This window comes from Chanos chanos, chromosome 9, assembly GCF_902362185.1.
Source record: "Chanos chanos chromosome 9, fChaCha1.1, whole genome shotgun sequence".
In the NCBI taxonomy this organism is placed as follows: domain Eukaryota; kingdom Metazoa; phylum Chordata; class Actinopteri; order Gonorynchiformes; family Chanidae; genus Chanos; species Chanos chanos.
Window position 1 is genome coordinate 28,096,984 of NC_044503.1, and position 18,292 is coordinate 28,115,275.

Genomic DNA, 18,292 nt, shown 5'->3' on the forward strand with positions numbered 1-18,292 from the left:
CACACAAGGTGAACAAAAGAACAGGTTGTGTGCTTGTGTGCATGTGTGTGTGTGTGTGCGAGAGAGAGTGCGCGACAGAGAGAGAGAGAGAGAGAGAGAGAGAGAGCCCTTGGTGAGGCTATGATAAATATTTCATGTATTGGTGAAGACAGTCCCTTCCAACAACAGAGTAAAAAAGTGTACAATTCTAAAGTGAATAATGTGTTTCTTTGCACGTCACTCTTTCTGATCATCGTTTGAAATCTAAAATTACCCAAGGAGCAGAGGGGCATGTTCCGTCATGATGTTATATGATTCAGATATTACCAGCACAATTTATTCCAAACAAAATGAAAGTCCTGAGTAAGGTGTAGGCTGTGCAGCGAGTCAGATTTTTACGAAACGTCGTCACATAGTCGTGTTTTGGACATTTTGGTCTGACGAAATGCAATCTATGCTGACCCACTGACACGTTTTGCAACCAACTGCACAACGTTTCATCAGATAAGAGCTTGCCGCCTGGCTGAACACTTTCACAATGACAGCGGCAGCAAATACTGGACTGACCATGACTGCGCAACCTTCGCCTTTACACATGTTCTCTTTCTCTCTCTCTCTCTCTCTCTCTCTCTCCCCACACACACACACACACACACACACACACAAACTGAGAGAATACGAGTCTCAAACCGTAAAACAGTTCTGATATAGCGATACACCAGGCAACGACTACAGTGGCCACAAAATGTTATTAAGCGTCCCGGCACAGTAATGTTAGAGTCTTAGCTCCTGGCTGTATACTTCAAAGCGTTATATTATTCCGAATCAAGTGATGAATACGGTACAGTAACATTATAGCTTACAATAATGTGGGAATGGCATCCGCTGGAGATCATCATGACTCTGTGACAGCACGCGCGGCACCGCTGACTCCTCATCAGGATGGACATCCGTTCTTGATGCACAGCTAGGGCTTGAATGACAGTCAGCCTCAAGGTTTTGTGTTATTTTCGGTTTTTTGGTAGTGCTTGTAGTGCTTGGCGAATCCGTAGAGACTTGGGGAATGGGACGTTTCCTTATCGGTAGGTTCCGCACGCACGATCGTAAGTCACTGTTATCCTCGGAGCTCCTTTCGCATTTAGGAGAAAAACGGCTGTCAGACTCACGGTTCGGTGCCATGACAGGGTGACTTGTTTCATTGTCTCCATTGGCTGTTTTTGTCAGATGTGTATTTGCGGATGATACATCTGTATTGCGAAGTGACTCTGGGGTGAAAGTTCTCAGTCCGTTGCTGCAATCGTTGTGGAACGCTGGTGATTCCTCTTTCAACGGTACAGTGTCTCTCTGTCGACCTTTTCCATCCGGCGTTCTCTCTGCGCTGCCCCCGCGTTCCCTTGTCGTGGTTCTTAGATCCAAAGGCACGGATGACAAAGTCTGTTGACCACTCATAGTCATTGTCTTAGGCATCAAGGTACTCTCCTTAACAAAGTTTCAATTATGTTACTGCCCTTTGGCGTCTAAACATATTTCACTCGTCCGTAAAACAAGAGTTACAAAATTAGATAAACCAACACCCATTGGTTTTGAAATTATAACGCAATAAATTAAAAAATGCACATATTGCTTTCAGATAGCTTTGCAAATGCACGCATTAGTCTTAAGGATGATTCTTAATAAGTAGCTCAACTAAAATTATGTTTCTTTTTTATCCACCGAGTCCCCTTTATATGCACAATAAAGACTTTCCAAAATTGTATGAAATCACACTGTACAACAATATCTTGTGTTATTTTAAGCTACAAAGCGATAGTCAGATAAAGAGGACGAAAACCAACGTTTTGTAATGTTTTAAATCAAATCTTTGGTCAGATATTTAGCCTTGCGTAATCATTTAGCCTGTCCTGTAAAACATAAATAAATCCTCTGCTCTCCAAGCTCCAAGGCAAGGAGAGTGTGCTCTGTGTGGGCTGCGTCCCGTGTATGATCCGGATCGATCTGAGAGTCATTTAACATTCTCTCTCTCTCTCTCTCTCTCTCTCTCTCTCACCCTCTCTCTCTCTCTGCCCCCCCTCCTTTGGTTCTCTCTCAGTCATTCACACAAATTAGGAAGTCGGGGTTTTCCCTAAACACTCTGAGAATGAACTGTTTAGCTGCTAGAGAGACAGCACGGCATATGTCATTTTTATTTTTTAATTTTTTACTTTTTGGTATTATTGTTTTGCGGTCTTCACGGACAACAACTTAAAAGCTGCAACAAAAAAGACAGCCAGGCTATAAAGTTGTGCAGATATTTCATACTAGTCCGATTTTCAGTTTCGTCATAACACTGAGATCTACACGAGACGTCTAATTGTGTTCGAACCTGTGAGAGTGTCTAAACACGCTAAATGTTGTCTTATCATCCTCCGCGGATTCGACTGAACAGTCATTGCTGTCTTCGTTACTTTGTCTCATTTTCGACATTAGAGCGTAGTTTTGCATTGGCAGAACAACACGGAAACGTAAAAGCAAACTGCTGGGAATTTCTATTGTAAAACCGCTCTTGTGTCACGTCTCGCTCGTGTCCCCAATTCACTGTAAGTTTATTGCATCTTGGGGAATTTATGTTTTGCTCTTCGGCTGCGAATTAACATGTTTATAGACCTGGGAAGTGTAACTACCGAAGGACTCGTCTCGCACTTCGATTTTCCTTTCGCGGTATTCGAGTCACTTTTGATTCACCGGCTGCTGAAGTAGGAAGCGATCTGAAACGGAGGGATCTCCCCGCTCAGCTTTTGTCGAGAAGCCTGCCAGCTCTTGTTTCTGACGCTTCCTGTGCCAGATCAGCAAAGTCTAACTCAAATCACTATAAATACTGCTCTCTCTGACAAAGAGAAAGGTACACCTTTCCCGTACTAAATTACAATTGGGAAGCAATTCATTAGATGATAGCAAAAAATGAAAAGCACATTTGCTTTTACCGCTGTACAAAACTAATTTTGTGTTTATTTAATTGTTTTTATCTTGATATTGCAGGACTGCATTGCTCCTATATAGTATATATACCCTCAATATGTATATGTATGCACGAATTCATGCACATGCACACAGATATACATACACTGACGAAAATGCACATTACACTTACACGGGCTTTCTCTCTCTCTCTCTCTCACACACACACACGTTAACGTTTGTACTGTAAATTCCCAAGTTTACTACATCAGTCTGTATTGTGTTTCAGTAGTCCTGGCCCATCTGAAGGCGATATCTCTGCAGATTTAATGCCAGCCCACACCTACGTTCCATTCAGAGCTCCGTGGGCTCTCTTCTCTTACGGCCCAGTGAACACCAGCTGCCCCCTCATCCAGTTTGGGGGTGTTAAGTTACCTGGGCCAATTTGGGACTTTCCTTAATCAAACTTGGGTGTGGAATTGTAAACAGAAATAAACTGCAAACATTTAAAGTCCCTAAAACACCCAGAGAAAAAACAGCTGCCACCTTGTGACATGGTATACACTAGAATTTCTGTATGTGAGCTGTGTTACTCTACGGGGAATAGTATATCCCAAGGGTGGTGGGAGGTAAAAGCGGGGAGGGCTCGATACCTCAGGCTGTGGTGAAAGAAAAACCTCAGAGAGGTGTGCCGGCGGGTTTCTGAATTGCTATGGAAATAACCACAGTAAAATCATCGAACAGACGAAGGAGACTGAGAGGTACGGTATAAATGTTCACATTTATTCATTTAGCGGATGCTTTTGTCCAATGCGACGTCCAAGACAAGCACAATACAAACCAAGCACATACGCATGAAAGATCTGTTTGTGGTAAGAGTGTTGCCACTAAGTTCGGTATTAGATCAGATACAAGTACAAGAGAACTTAAAGGAAAGTTAGAGGGTGGAAAATAGATGGATGCATGTGGGTCTACAGTCTCAAGCCCCATAATAACAATAATGATAATATGTTTGTTAGGTCCCATTCCAATGATCAAAAGCACCCCTCAGTCTCCTTTGTTATATTTTAAGCATTGCCAGACTCTGTTAAGAGTTCAAATGGTTAATGTTTGACAGTCATAGTGTTTCTCAGTCATCCGTTGTCTGAGACCTCAAGTCTGTTTCATCTTGCACACTTTCAGTCTTTTCAGACTAGTATGGCGCACCAAAGTGAAGAGATGCCCTCTAGTGGCCAGACTGGCACCGCACAATAAATGCTCTGATCTGGGAAGATGCCGTTCCTTTTTGAAATCAGCGATTGCAGACGAGATTGGCAACTGTACGGACATTTCAGCAGCGTTAATGAAATATATTACGTCTACAAAGACGTTCAGTGGACGATTTCAACACTGCAACAGATACTAAATAACCACGAGAGTCACTTAAAGGAAAGGTTTTCTATATTAGACTGTATTATATTTTTTCACATGTGTTCTGCTTATTTTCTGCTTATTTGTTTTTTGTAAATAAGTGGAATAAGTGGAATATTAAAGCGTTTTAAATAACAATGATTATTAAACGCTTTAAAATGCGTTGTCAGTTCTGCTTCTGAATTAAAGGTTTAAAGGTGACCTATATGTAGTGGTCGTAAAGTCTCAATGGCACACTGTTGAGTACAGCCGCCTACACATCACTGAAACCTATTTTGCATTAACAAAACAACTCTCTAATAAATTAAAGTCTAAACCGTGCCATCAATCAGATCTCCAGGATCCACAGGGCAAAAAACTGAAATTACGGCATCTTATCGTAATGCCAAAGGTCAAGACATTTCCACTGACATCCATTAGATGGCAGTAGAGATAAATAGAAGATTAGTTCAAATAGAGAGACTTATTTTATGTGTTTACAACCTTTTACAACTTTGAAAAGCTTTCAACAGCTGCTTGAAAAAACAAAGTAATAAAACAGAGGACATTATTAAAAAACTGGCCTATCATTTTTAAATGACTTTTTTCCCCCCACTTCTTCAGTGCTCACAGTATGGTAACTGAACCGTAAACTGCTTAAGGTAATTTGGTTGACAAAAATGTAAATGAGAAGAGCTTTTGCAAAGAGATCTTTGAAAGATCTTTGAGTTTCTTCATGTGCTTTTGGTCATTCATTCCTTCCTCATTCTCTTCAATCAGTCTTCAAAAAGTCCTCACAACTCTTCTACTTTCCAAACACAGAGGGGCAGCCACACTTAACTACCAAAACACCCCTGTGCATACTGAAGAGTGTTACACTTGCCAAAAATATCCGTGCTGAAAATATCTAGGTAATAATTAATCTCTCTCTCTCTCTCTCTCTCTCTCTCTCTCTCTTTCTCTCTCTTTCTCTCTTTCTCTCTCTCTGTGTCTGTCTGTCTATTTGTCTCTCTCTCTCTCTCTCTCTCTCTCTCATTCATTCTCTGCCTCTGTGCTTAAAAAAAACTACAGTCCAAAACACACAACCTAACCTATTTTAAAACTGCGCCTCCTCTCTCTGTCCTCTCAGTTCAAAGAAAACAAACCTGTTTGGCTGCCTGCTCTCATACCCGGAAACCAATCAAAGAGGCAGAGTATGACAAAGGAACAGAGTGTGTGTGACTCTGTGTGAAAGAAAAGGGTGTGTGTGTGTGTGTGTGAATGTGAGTGTGAGTGTGTGAGCAAAAGAGAGAGAGAGAGAGAGAGAGAGAGAGTTAAAGTCTTCAGCAATGGGGTGTCCTTTCTCTGAAGCTGCAATCATGACACCTTCCAGCACTGTTGGACGTAGATACTGAGAGCACATGGATGTGAAAGATAAGGACTGTGTGAGGGAGCGTGAAACTGTAAGTAAGAAGGGGTGGAGGGACAAGAGTAAGAGGAGGGAGGGTCAAGAGACAGAAAGACAGCAAGGAAAGGATTGCGGTTGTCTTGTACTTTGTGCTCTTTCCTTTAGTAACATTTGCTTTCTGTCTATCGCTCTGTCTCGCTTTACTTTAAGCATTTATGGAAAGAAAGAAGCTTTGTTGCTGTCCAGAGGATGGATCCAGACCATCGTTTGAGAGCTCACAAGTGAGATTAGCCAAGAACTGCTTTTTTTTTTCTTTCTCCCTTTTTTTTTTTTTTTCAAACCTTCTTTTCAGGCCTATGACGCATGATTGATTTGCTCTGTTTGGATTCGCCAACATTTTTTTTTTTTTTGCACTCCTTTCCTGTTGCTGGTGAGCCATGAGTAAGTGTCAGTTTTCAAAAAAGTCCTTTATTTTTAACTCCTCTGGTTACTTCATCAAACCTGTGGATTACAGTTTGGATCACAAGATGGATTACATATCACACTATGAGACCTCTAAACTGGATTAATGAAGAACTTAAGTGATGGTAAGAACGCTTCTGGTTGAATGATCAGTTGTGGTTAGATATTTGCAAACCATCATAATGACTCAGACTTAAAGTGCCAATGTTTTCTCGCAATATTGAAGTCAGTAATCATAAACGGGACAGCCAGGCAGACAGGAACCAATTTCACATGCATGACGGATCAGGTTCAAATATGATTTTGCAAAGAAATGAAGACCTTGCAGGACCATTTACTTCTGACAGCTCTAGTCTTTACTTTGACTGGCTTTAGAGGTGAGCTATGAATGAAAACTGATCTATTTAAATTGAGTGAAAAACAACTGTGCCACATGTCCAACTTCACACAGTCACTGTTGTCATCGTTGTCTTATGGCGTCAGTTGACGCATGCAGTTCACGGCACAGGCGGAGGTCGACATCCGTTTGAGCAGTCTTCGGACTTCCTGTAGGAGCGATCTGATTGAAGAAAGACACGCATATAGGCTGCTCTACATTCACACACATGTAACTCACCTAGCCTAACCGAGTTTGACCTGACGGCAAGCTTCCATCTCGCCCATAACCTGATCTGACCCCGTGAGCTTCCTCGGACCACAGACGCAAGCGAGGTGTGCAGTGAGGGACCAAGCTTGAACTATGGCTGCTGCTGGAGGTGCTGGAGGTGGAACAGGACGCGGCATCAAGACCGGGCCTGTCTCCCAGGCCCCCGGTGGCAGCGACCGCAAACTCCTGGAGAAGGCGTTAAAAAGACTAGGTAAACTACATGGGCTCTGCACCGACCCACGGCTGGGCCTAAAGAACAGCCCTCCCTACCTGCCTGAGATCATCACGGAGACAGCCAACCTGCTGACAGAAGTCTGGGGACCCTACAGAGGCCTGACCGTACCCACGCCACGAGCCGACGAAGGGGAGTACCTCAAGATCCATATCCGACACCTCCTGGATAAGACGGACAGGGCAATTTTGCTTTTTAAGGAGGGGAGGGAGAAGGTGTTTGAGGAGACGTCTAGCTACAGGTGAGACCTAATACACAAGAGATGAATCATAGACCCAGAATGTTTCTGTGACTAACGTGACCTGACAAGAATCAGTACTTTGATTTCATTCAGTGAACATCCTTGGGTCCATTTGAGGTTAAAAGCATCTGGTTTTACCAATTGTGATCATGTTAGAAGTAACCAGTACGAGTTTTTTAATTTATAATTTTGTCACATAAAATCTCAAATGTACATCACCATTGTTCCGATGTTCCACTGTTCTAATTCGTTTTTCCAGACGTTCGGTTCACGGTGCGGAATGAAACATCATGTAATAAGAAGTATGAGACAATCTCAAGTAGAGGCAAAAATTACTGGTCTTTCAAAATGATGAGAGCTGAATTTAAGGGCATTTTTCATTCATTACAAGAATTGGCAGGGTTGAAAATACATCTCAACCCTGATCATAAAGTGCAACCCTTTCTTAGAAAGACTGACATTTCATACCAGAATGACATCGTCTGCAAAGTGACCTTTACAATGTGTAAACACATATCTCAGATAAAGGCAAGAGATAGAAGCTATTGAAGAGATATACATTTTAAATCTCTCTTGGTCAGTAAGCACAGATGGGCCCACTGAGATTAAGGTCAGAACAGAGCAAGTGAAACCAGATATTGTCTTAATATAGACCATTATAAAAAAAAATTTTTTTCCATAAGATAGTTTTTTGGGTTTTTTTTTTAGTTCTAAAAAGGAAAACTGAACTCTTTTTAGCTGGGGACTTTTTTAAGCGCTATCATCATATCGAGCGACAGATAAACAAATAAACTGACATTCATGGGCTCGTCTTATGTATTTCTCTCTATGGACAGATATAAAAATAAATTGGATTAGCTTCATATTACAGGGTTAATTTTCAGACGGTTTCATCTACTGAAACTTTAGAGCCATTAACTGACATATAAACACTTTAATGTTTGCATGTTTTCACTGCAAACAGAGGTTCTTAATAACTGATAGCTTATAGTTGATATAACATAGATAGTTGCTATTCTAGTGAAAACATATTTAAAGTCACTAATCTGAATCTGTTGTACTCTGTTCCAAAACACGGTATTCGGGAGTGTTAGTTGGACTACATGTAAACATGTCTTAAAATTGTATATTTGCTTATCCAAGGTCCGTTTTAATTCTTATTACTTGACAATTGAGAATCATATGTAGAAAAAGACCATTTTTTGTTCTTGACATGTCCACTACTAAAGATGTCCGACGGGAAGAAGACCTGAGTTTGCGAGAAACAACATTAAGAGATTAACAAATATAAATGAATGTGCATTCACACATTTATGTATTTGTTTTATTTTTTTAGTTTTATTTGTGAACAGTGTCGGACATCAGTGCGTGTAATTCTGATGTGAAACAAATAGATTTGGCTCCACGTTGAAAAATAGCTTTGGCTCCAAAACGCTTCCAGTCGTATGAGACTCTAGGCAGTTTGAGGCATTTTTCCCCCTTTTTCTTTTTTTTTTAAAAGAGGATTGAAAGAGGAGATCCCATTCTGCTTGTATTGGGGAGAAAGGGCCAAGTCTCTTTGCCTGCTGAGACTACCAATGCCCTCTCCGAGCCAGAGCTGGATACCTTCAGCATTATTGTGCTAATGAGGAGATACAGGCCTCTGGCATTGCCAAACCAAACCACAACCTCGAACTTTACACTAAAATGTTGTGGTAACATTGGCAGTTCTTGACTCTTGCTTTTTTTTTTTTTTTTTTTTTTTTTTTTTGAAGTGGTTCGTTAACTTTCCATTTGTCTATTCCACGTTCTCATGCAATGTCCTAGCCTTTCAGAATGATCTGAACAGCCACCACTGGTCTCCATATCAAATCTTTTCCGAACGCAGCCATTTCGATGAACTTTTGGGTCTTTTGGTTCCCATTTCATTTCAATTAAATTCAATCGACACATCAATAATAAACATCTGCACTCATTTAATTGATGAAATTAAGATGTTTGAAAAGAGAAAAAAAAAATTCATGTTAAATAATCTGCATTTAGAATGGGGAAACAAATACAGTTTTACCCCCCCAGGGTCTTCTACTTTGGCACAACGTAAATTGCCCTAGTGTATAGGAACCCTAACTTGTTTCTCCGGATAGATCCAAATTTCTTCTGTGGAAATACACAACAAGTTGCTAGACGGGACAGGAATGTACAGCAATTTCAGAGCTGCAGGATTGAGCAGCAGGATCAGCAAGCCCAAACACAACAGCTGCTTCTCTCTCACTCTCCTAACTGTTATCTGTTTACAGTAATGGAAAAGGGCTTTAGAGCCAAAGGGAGAAAAAAAAATAAAGACGTTATGATTTCACGTCAACCTCTGCCATTCAGTAAATAGCATTCAGTGTGATCAGACTGCAGTTAACCTTTAACAGTTACTACAGTCAAAGACTTTTCACAAATGATGCGCTTTCTTTCTTTCTTTCTTTCTTTCTTTCGTTCGTTCGTTCGTTCTTTCTTTCTTTCTTTCTTTAGTTCATTTGTTTGTTCTTTCTTTCTTTCTTTCACATATTTTAACAGCATACTGGTATTCAAACGACTACATCAAGCTGTACATCATCTTAAAAATGCCATCAATAATTTTTCCTTTTTTTTCTTTTTTTTTTTGAACAGCACAAGCATGACACCAAAGTATAATAACTTATCGCGCTTCAAAATGACTAACGCTGGCCTAGAACCACACAGAAAGGCTTATTTCTGCATTTATGAATAGCTACTTTGACAGTTCAAAAGGATGCTAGAGTAGATGGATTATGCCAAGGTAACACACAATGTTATTTTTGAAAGAAGACAAAAGCAAACTTTACGTAGAAAACAATACCAACGCAAAACATTTCGGCCAGTCTCCCTTTACCTTTCATTACTAATGCTGCACATGGATGACCAGGTAGCTCTCGTAATTAATCTTTAAAGCATCTAGCTTATACTGCATTCTGAATAAAGAAAATTTGCAAGTCAAAGAATACTTTGTTTACCATCCAAAGACAATCAATCAAATTATAAATACATAATAAAATGAAACGCACCAAGAGCATCTTTATACATATTCAGGTCTACTTTTCCCACCCCAGCCGCACTCCTTTCTTAGCCTCATTGTGAAGATGTTCATTTTGAGAGTCTCTTACAGCAGCAGTTGGGATATTGTTACAGTTCTGAGTAAAGCTCACATGACCTGCTACAGTAAGTTTCCTGATCTTAAGCATGGAAACAATGCAGTTAAACGTCTTTCAAAGTTGGCGCTACTCTTTCAGTTACACACACACACACACACACACACACACACACACATGCACACGCACACACATAAACATTGAGCGTGTGGATATATTAACCTCTGGCTGCAGACAGGTTACCACACTTGAAATAGAGAGATAAATAAATAAATAAATGAGTAAACAAATAAACAAATAAATATAAATAACCCAATCAAAAAGCAAACCTCAATCTTTGCACCGAGACTAAAGGTGAAAGTCTTGCAAGGTGTTTGTGGCCAGTGTAACACTGTTCCCTGGTGAAATGTGATGAAAGAGTTTGACTTGCTGAGTGACTTGCCAAGTGATGGAAAAAGATCTGTTCTGTGAATGAGGGCAGGGGTACGGAAACACACAGGAGAGGTCAGCAAAACTGTGTTAGGACCTTAGTTATAGCACGCTAAAGTTAGCCTTACGAATGGAATAAACTAAAATGAAAGTGTTGTGGAGAGAGGTTGCAAGAAAGTTACGTGAAAGCAAGAACTGTAAACATTCCTGGATGTCATGTAAGGAACAAGGAAAGTGCCTAAAAGTGAATGCAAAGATTGAGAAACAAGTCAGATGTTGCGTAGAGTTTTCTATTGTGGAAAACTGAAAAGTGGACAAAACCACAAGAATGAATCATAAACACTCAAACATACACAGCACATTTAATCCAGAAGTGTTCCTTGCGCACAAAACACACATTTGTGTCAAATTTAAAAGTAAAACAAGAACAAGATCGTACAAAAGATTGAAACAGTAAATTAGAGCTTGCAGTGTTACTATGCATTCGGTAGAAACGAACAGCAAATGGAACGAATGTCAAGTTCAAATGATATATTGCAACACCAGACTGGCATTCGTGCGGTGTCACTTTGTCCGAGGTACAGTTTCATATGAATACGCTAAGCCTCAAGCTTTTTTAACTTCTCATTTCATTTCCCTTCACTGTGTGGAAACAGAAGAGGGGTAAACAGTGAGGTATGATCACCTCAGGTTGTTTTCTAAGATGCCGTTGTCATGGTGACGAGGTTGGTCATTCATCGGTGGAAAATTCTGCCAGTGAGCCACAAAGGACCTCAGGACAGGAAACATCAAACTGTGACTTCCTGTTTGTAGAGGCAAAAGTGCAAGAATTTACCTCTCTGTCTGTCCTCGTGTCAACGCATATGCATAACTCTGAGTCTCGTGTATGAAACAAAAATAGATTTAAGATGATGACACCTTAAGATTTGACACCTTTTTCTTTTTCCCTTAAACAGAGCTGCATTTTCAAGTCATTCTGTATTTCAGCTGAATTTACCCTGAGGGTTTGACTTCCTCTTTCAGGAGGAACCTCACTAAGTTGTCCTTGCTGTTCAGTCACATGCTATGGGAACTAAAGACCATGTTTCCAGGGGGAAAATTTCAGGGGAACACCTATAGACTTACCAAGACAGAGGCTATGGAGTTTTGGAGAAGAGCATTTGGACATAAGTAAGTGAATATGGCCACATCTGGTTTAGTATGTCTTACATTTTGGGGCCATTTTTTTGAACATTTATTGTTCTGTGTTGCCGTTGATGTAACCACATACCAAACTGAACATGAGCAATGATTTCAGTTTTATTTACCAACAACTCCTCTACTTCCCTATTCCTCTGTCAGCTGTATAGTGCACTGGAGTACTTTTAAGCAGCATTTGAAGAGGGTCCACAACTTTGAAGAAGGAATGGAAGCTATGGCCCTGAAATCCACAATAGACCTCACCTGTAATGACCATATCTCCATATTTGAGTTTGATATTTTCACGCGCCTTTTTCAGGTACAGTCCTACAAGCTCTCCCTACATGGACACTCTCCACTGTGCAGTTTCATTTATTTATTTATTTTTTTTTTGCAATCTCCCGTTATTGCTTTTTTTTTCCAGCTGTCACTTTTCCATCTCATTCTTCATTCCCTATTTTCCCTGTCTCCTTTGCATTGTTTAGCCCTGGTCATCTCTGCTGAGGAACTGGAACCAGTTGGCTGTGACTCACCCCGGTTACATGGCCTTTCTCACCTACGACCAGGTCAGGGCACGACTGGAACACTACCGCCATCGACCGGGCAGGTAAGTCCACCGAGTGGGTGGGAATCCAGGGAAGGTAAAGTGGGAGGGGCTAAAGATGCAGTGATCAATGTAAGTAAAGGAAAGGAAGAGGTTCTCACTTAATACCTTACAGCTGCTGCATCGTGCCCCACACATGAGAAAAGAGAGAGAGAGAGAGAGAGAGAGAGAGAGATCTAACTGGTTGTTGTATGTCTCTTTAGCTACATATTTCGTCTGAGTTGTACTAGAATGGGCCAGTGGGCCATTGGTCACGTGACCAGCGATGGAAACATTGTGCAAACAATCCCCCAGAATATACCTCTTTACCAGGCACTCATTCAGGGCTTCAGAGAGGGCTGGTGAGTACACACACACACACACATACACACAAAACACACATTCACACACACAACACGCACACACTTCTACTTCCATCTTTGTCAGGACACTCATTGAGATAATACATTCCCTCGCCCCTTACCCTAACTTTAAACATCACAACTAAGTGCCTAACACCAACCCTTACCCTAATCCTAACCTAAACCTAACTCTAACTTGAACCCTAAAATCAAGTCTTAACCCTAAAACAGCCCTTAGAACAAGTCAGGACCAGCCAAAATGTCCTCACTTTCCCAAAATGTCTTCACTCCCAAGGTCTAAAACTCAAACTGGTCCTCACAAGGATAGCTGTACAAGTACTCACACAAACGCGCGCACACACACACACACACATATCTATACACTTACATTATGACTCACTTGCTCTGGGCTGTTTGCTTGCAGCTATATATACCCAGACGGACGTGATGTCAACCCAGACCTGACTAGCCTGTGTGAACCAGCACAGAGAGGCAAAGTCAGGGTCACGGAGGTAAATGACTTTAGCCCTTAGCAACACGCATTCCAACCACACCCAATTGTTGCTGTTCACCCAAAAACTCAACATATCACATTCTGCCATTCACGCAAACGCGACCTCTTTTGCTCTCCACAGGAACAGTATGAGTTGTACTGTGAGATTGGCAGCACGTTCCAGCTGTGTAAAATCTGCACAGAGAGAGACAAGGACACTCGCATCCAGCCTTGCGGGCACCTCCTCTGTCAGCCGTGTCTCAGTGGGTGGCAGGTAAACTCAAGTTCTGGTTAAAGTCCCACCCTCTCACCTTCTCAGTCGACCTGATTCAGTCCCGGAAAAGATTAATGAATGAAATCCTACTGAGAAATTCAAATTTCCCTCAGCTGTTCTAACTGAAAAGGACTAAAAAGGTTTGTTAGTCTGATAGAAATACAGATTCACAGAGTTTTATCTTGATCGTTTGGGGATCTATTCTGAGAAGACTCAATAGATTATGGAGAACGGACCTGAGTTTGTCTCTCTGTCCCACACAACCAAACGCATTAAAACACAAATAAATACATAAACAAACAAATAAATAAATGTTACAAAGAAAACACTCTTGAATAAAATTTTAGCATTTAAAATGAAAACATAAAAATAAAAAATATGGATTAAAACATAAAACATTTTCGTACAACCAATCAACCAATCATCTTTTACTTTCAGTCTGCTATCTGACGGCAACACACAGCTTTGTGAAATAGGCCAAAAATGTGTGTGTGTGTGTGTGTGTGTGTGTGTGTGTGTGTGTGTGTGTGTGTGTGTGTGAATCTGCATGTTTCCGTCTGTGTGGGTGGATCTGTGTGTTCGGGTCACTTGGACTTCTTGTTTCACCATTAATCAGTTAAAAGCTGAGTTCACTTTTTTTTTTTTTTTTTCAAAGACCACATTTGTCTGAACCATCAGTAGATATAAACACACCACATCCTTTACAAAAAAAAAATAAATAAAAGACTCAAACACCCTGATTATTTGAACAATAAATCAAAAATGCTCAACTCAAAAACCAACATATGCAGAATTCACATAGCTTTTTCCCCCTCCATCCACTCAGAATGGGTCATTGACTTTGGCTCTTACACATTGTTGTAACTAAAACGGCATCTGGCAACATGACCTAAGATGTGGTCTGTGACTTCCTGCCCCGGTTTGATCAGGCGTGTGCGTGTGCGTGCTTTTGACAGATTTTCCACTGCTCTCTCTTACTCTCCGCTGTCACACTCCAAAGCACCACAAGATGCATGGGGCATATGATAAGACCCTGTCACATGCCCTTCTGCTGTTCTCTCACTGTAACAGTGTTCACTCAGAGATCACGTGAATCCCAAATGAATTTAAAAAAAAGGAAAAAAAAGCTCATTTTTGCTTATGTGTATATTTATACATTTACGCGTACTCACAGGATAGGGCTTCCGATTACGAAGGCAAACCTCACGATGAGTTTCACACAAACATCCTTTTTTTTTTAAGCATCCTTTGAGCTTTGATCTCTCAAACACTGAGGTTATGTGAATTCATCTCTGTGTTTTAGCTGTTAGGTAGCCCTAGACATATGAGAGTGTGTGTGTGTGTGTGAGTTGTACATCATATGCAGTTTATGAGTTACATTCCTTCTACTTCAACAGAAATCGGACGGACACACCTGCCCTTACTGTCGCTGTGACATCAGAGGCACAGAGTCCATCCTGATCGAGCCATACCTGCCCGCCAGGGAAAGAAGAGCGGGAAAGAGGGAGGAAGACGAAGATGAGGAGGAGGATGAGGACCACGTAGATGTGGCGCAAGTGATGGAAAAATTGGCCACCATGAAAAAGGTAATATAGACACTCTCTACGTGTTACACGCGTGTCTGGAATTAGTTATGGGTGATGTGTCAGTTTAACAGGAGCCTGTGTTTGAATGTCTTTCTTTCAGATGTCGTCCGAAGAGTACCAGACCCCCAGTTCCAACCTTGCTCCACCCCCGTTACCCCCAAAACACGGCGCCGCTTCCCCCTGTCCCTCCCCCCGACCCCGTCTAAAACATTCGGTATCGGACATGTTGGCTTCATACCCTCAGTCTAACCTTGTGAGTGTGCATCTACACAGATGTATCTTCTGCATTTCTTAATTCAAAGCATTTTCATTTCATTTATCCACTTTAGAAAAAAAAAAAAAAAAAACAGGTCAATTTTGTTTGGTCAGTGTGGTTGTTAAGAATGTGGGAAATAATCCATCAAGGTTAATAAGAGCAGAATGAATATGGCAGCGGTTACTGACTGGTTCATGTTAATGTAAACTTGCATAGACCTAAGATGAAGGGCTTACTGAAGACGCTGTGTTATTTTCTAACTTCCTATTCTTATGACTGTGAATAAAGTGTTACTAATAGATAAAACCTCTCACTCTCTAACATTCTCTCTCTCCCTCTCTCTCTCTCTCTCACCCTCTCACCCCTCTCTCACACTCTCACTATCTCTCACACTCACCCTCTCTCTCACTCTCACTCTCTCTCTCACTCTCATTCTCACCCTCTCTCTCTCTCTCTCTGTCAGAGGACTGACAGTAATGCTCATTCAGACAAGCAGCTACTGCAGAATAGAGCTTTTTCAGACAGGTGAGACTCTGACACACACATTGTCTAAAATCAAGCACTATTTGAAAAATTATTTGAATCATCGCATTTATTCCTGAATGCTGATTGCATGTTTATTTACATAACAGATTACAAAAAAGTGCTCTACCGAAAAGGAGTTTACAGGGTTTTTAACTTTTTTTTTAAAAAAAATTTTTAATCTCAAAAGAGAGGCACGCCAAAGCATCAGCTTTTAAAATAATGTCACACTCAGTTCTACACAGTCCCACACTTACCTAACTGACTAAACCTAAAATAATAAAATAACCTTTACACTAAAACATCTCTCTCCCTCTACCTTCATTTCTGCATATATGTATATGTATCTGTCTGTCTGCCTGTGTATATTTGTCTGTCTGTTGGCTTGTCGTTTTTTTGCCCTGTCTATTTGTCGGCCGGCCTGTCTGTCTGTTTGTCATACTGTCTGTCCGTCTGTCTGCAGTGAGGAGTCTAGTTCTGAGCTGAGCCGACCCTCTACTGCAGAATCAAGCAGAGGCAGTGAGTATGAAAACAATAACAATAAACTATTGGTAGCTGCACAGCACAGACAGTTTGCAAGAAAACCTTTCCAGACACTTCCCAGGAAAAGCTTTTCTCTCTCCGTTTCTTCTCTCTTTACTCATCTCAGGGAGAGTACCTTGGGAAGGGACCTCGAACTCACTCACGAAAAAGAAGAACGAGAGGAGAGAGGAGCAAAGGGAAGAAGACTTCATCCCTCAGAGAGGAAGGCGCAGCCAGAGAGAAACAGAGAGAAACTCGTTGTCCTGATATAACGGCGGCATCACCATGATACACAGTTGATGTCAATGTGACACCTAAACGAGTTACACCTAAACGATTACGCCTAAGAGACCATGAAAGCATGTCAGTAAAACCAACATTGAACCCTTTGGCCTGTATTGATTCATTCACTGTCACACACATCAGTGTGTGTCACATCAAAATCCACTGGTGAATTTTTTCAGGGAAAAAGAAACTGTAACATACGTACTACCTCACTCATATGTACATTTTCCTTTCATTGAGTTATTTTGAGAGCATTTTGGATAAACAAACAACAACATAGATCATTGATGCACTGAATGTTAAGGTTTGTGTGTGGCTTATTAATTCCATGTTATTAAATAGCTAACAGGTCGAAACTATATGACAGGCTGTCCACAATAATTATTCACATGTGTAGTATAATGATTAACAATAAAAATCAATAAGGCAGTTCTTGAGAACAGTTTCAAATATCTATTCACGTGATCTTTTAAATCAGAAAATACCTTCAATATCTCTGTGCTGTTAAGAGGATTTGTAATTTATTATCTTGTACGATTAACGAGGGTTAAACTTACCAAGGATAGGAAAAAGACAGTTAGCAAGCTGTTACAGCTATATCAAGTAACCTGGGTAATTTAATACCCAAATAAACTTACCTTATCTTTAACATTAATGTTCACACTTGCTTCCATTTTGTCCTTTGGCCTCTCTCTTTCTCTCGTTTTTTGTCTTTCACTGAACCATTACACTATGTAACACTTTCATGCCTCAGGCAACTGCACACCAGTTTTTATTGCTATTGCTATGGTTTATTTTTTTTAACATCCACTGTGTATCACTACGGCTCCCTACTGGAGAAAGAGTGTACTGCATGTGGCTAACTCCACTGAAAGATGGCCCAAATACTGATGCTTCACGCAAATACTCATTGCAGAAAACATCGTTAGAGCTGAACGGATAAAGCATAAACGTAGCGTGTTACAATACATATCCTTTTGAAAATACATTTCAGCTATAAATTAGCGGTCAAAAAAGAGCACTTACTTTATGCATTTTACTATTACACCCAACATTGTAAATCAAATGACAGAAACAATTAGTTATAACATACTCACCTTGTTCACCCTTTCATATCGAGTGCCCATTTACCCTTGAAATCTTTATATGTGCATATAAACTTTCTTTCCACAATCAGGTAACACAAACAATTTTCCTTTAATTGCTTTCCCTTTCCCCTTTTTCGCGGTATGCGCGTGCCAGTCACGCTTGTCAAAATAAAAGTCCATATCAAACAATACAGAACACGGATACATCATGGATTCCTGCAACCTTTCCAGCCACCATTCATTCCACACACAGTGATCACGTAAGTAAAACTGATCTATGGATAGTATTTTATCAGTCTTTGAAATGTG

General features: G+C 40.7%; 2 protein-coding genes across 2 annotated transcripts in view; one reads left to right on the plus strand and one right to left on the minus strand.

The window, feature by feature from the left end:
* bcl3 (BCL3 transcription coactivator) overlaps positions 1-1,947 on the minus strand; it is an 18,809-nt gene extending 16,862 nt beyond the window's left edge. Inside the window, exon 1 of the mRNA XM_030783425.1 lies at positions 843-1,947. Coding sequence (XP_030639285.1) covers positions 843-1,446 — 604 coding nt within the window. The 5' untranslated portion in view covers positions 1,447-1,947. The remainder of the gene's footprint in view (positions 1-842) is intronic.
* Positions 1,948-6,890: 4,943 nt separating this feature from the next.
* On the plus strand, positions 6,891-16,899 carry cblc (Cbl proto-oncogene C, E3 ubiquitin protein ligase). Its single transcript, XM_030785375.1, has 10 exons — positions 6,891-7,270; positions 11,857-12,003; positions 12,175-12,331; positions 12,498-12,619; positions 12,820-12,957; positions 13,382-13,469; positions 13,593-13,724; positions 15,122-15,310; positions 15,411-15,563; positions 16,738-16,899. The coding sequence occupies exons 1-10, from the start codon at positions 6,891-6,893 to the stop codon at positions 16,897-16,899; spliced, it is 1,668 nt and encodes a 555-aa protein (XP_030641235.1).
* The last annotated feature ends 1,393 nt before the right edge of the window (positions 16,900-18,292 follow it).

Excerpts from the sequence above, each read along its gene's own strand:
- cblc (XM_030785375.1), top strand. The coding sequence starts at position 6,891 with ATGGCTGCTGCTGGAGGTGCTGGAGGTGGAACAGGACGCGGCATCAAG. Across the intron at positions 7,271-11,856 it reads GAGGAGACGTCTAGCTACAG|GAGGAACCTCACTAAGTTGT; the intron begins GTGAGACCTAAT and ends TTCCTCTTTCAG. Across the intron at positions 12,004-12,174 it reads AGAAGAGCATTTGGACATAA|CTGTATAGTGCACTGGAGTA; the intron begins GTAAGTGAATAT and ends TTCCTCTGTCAG.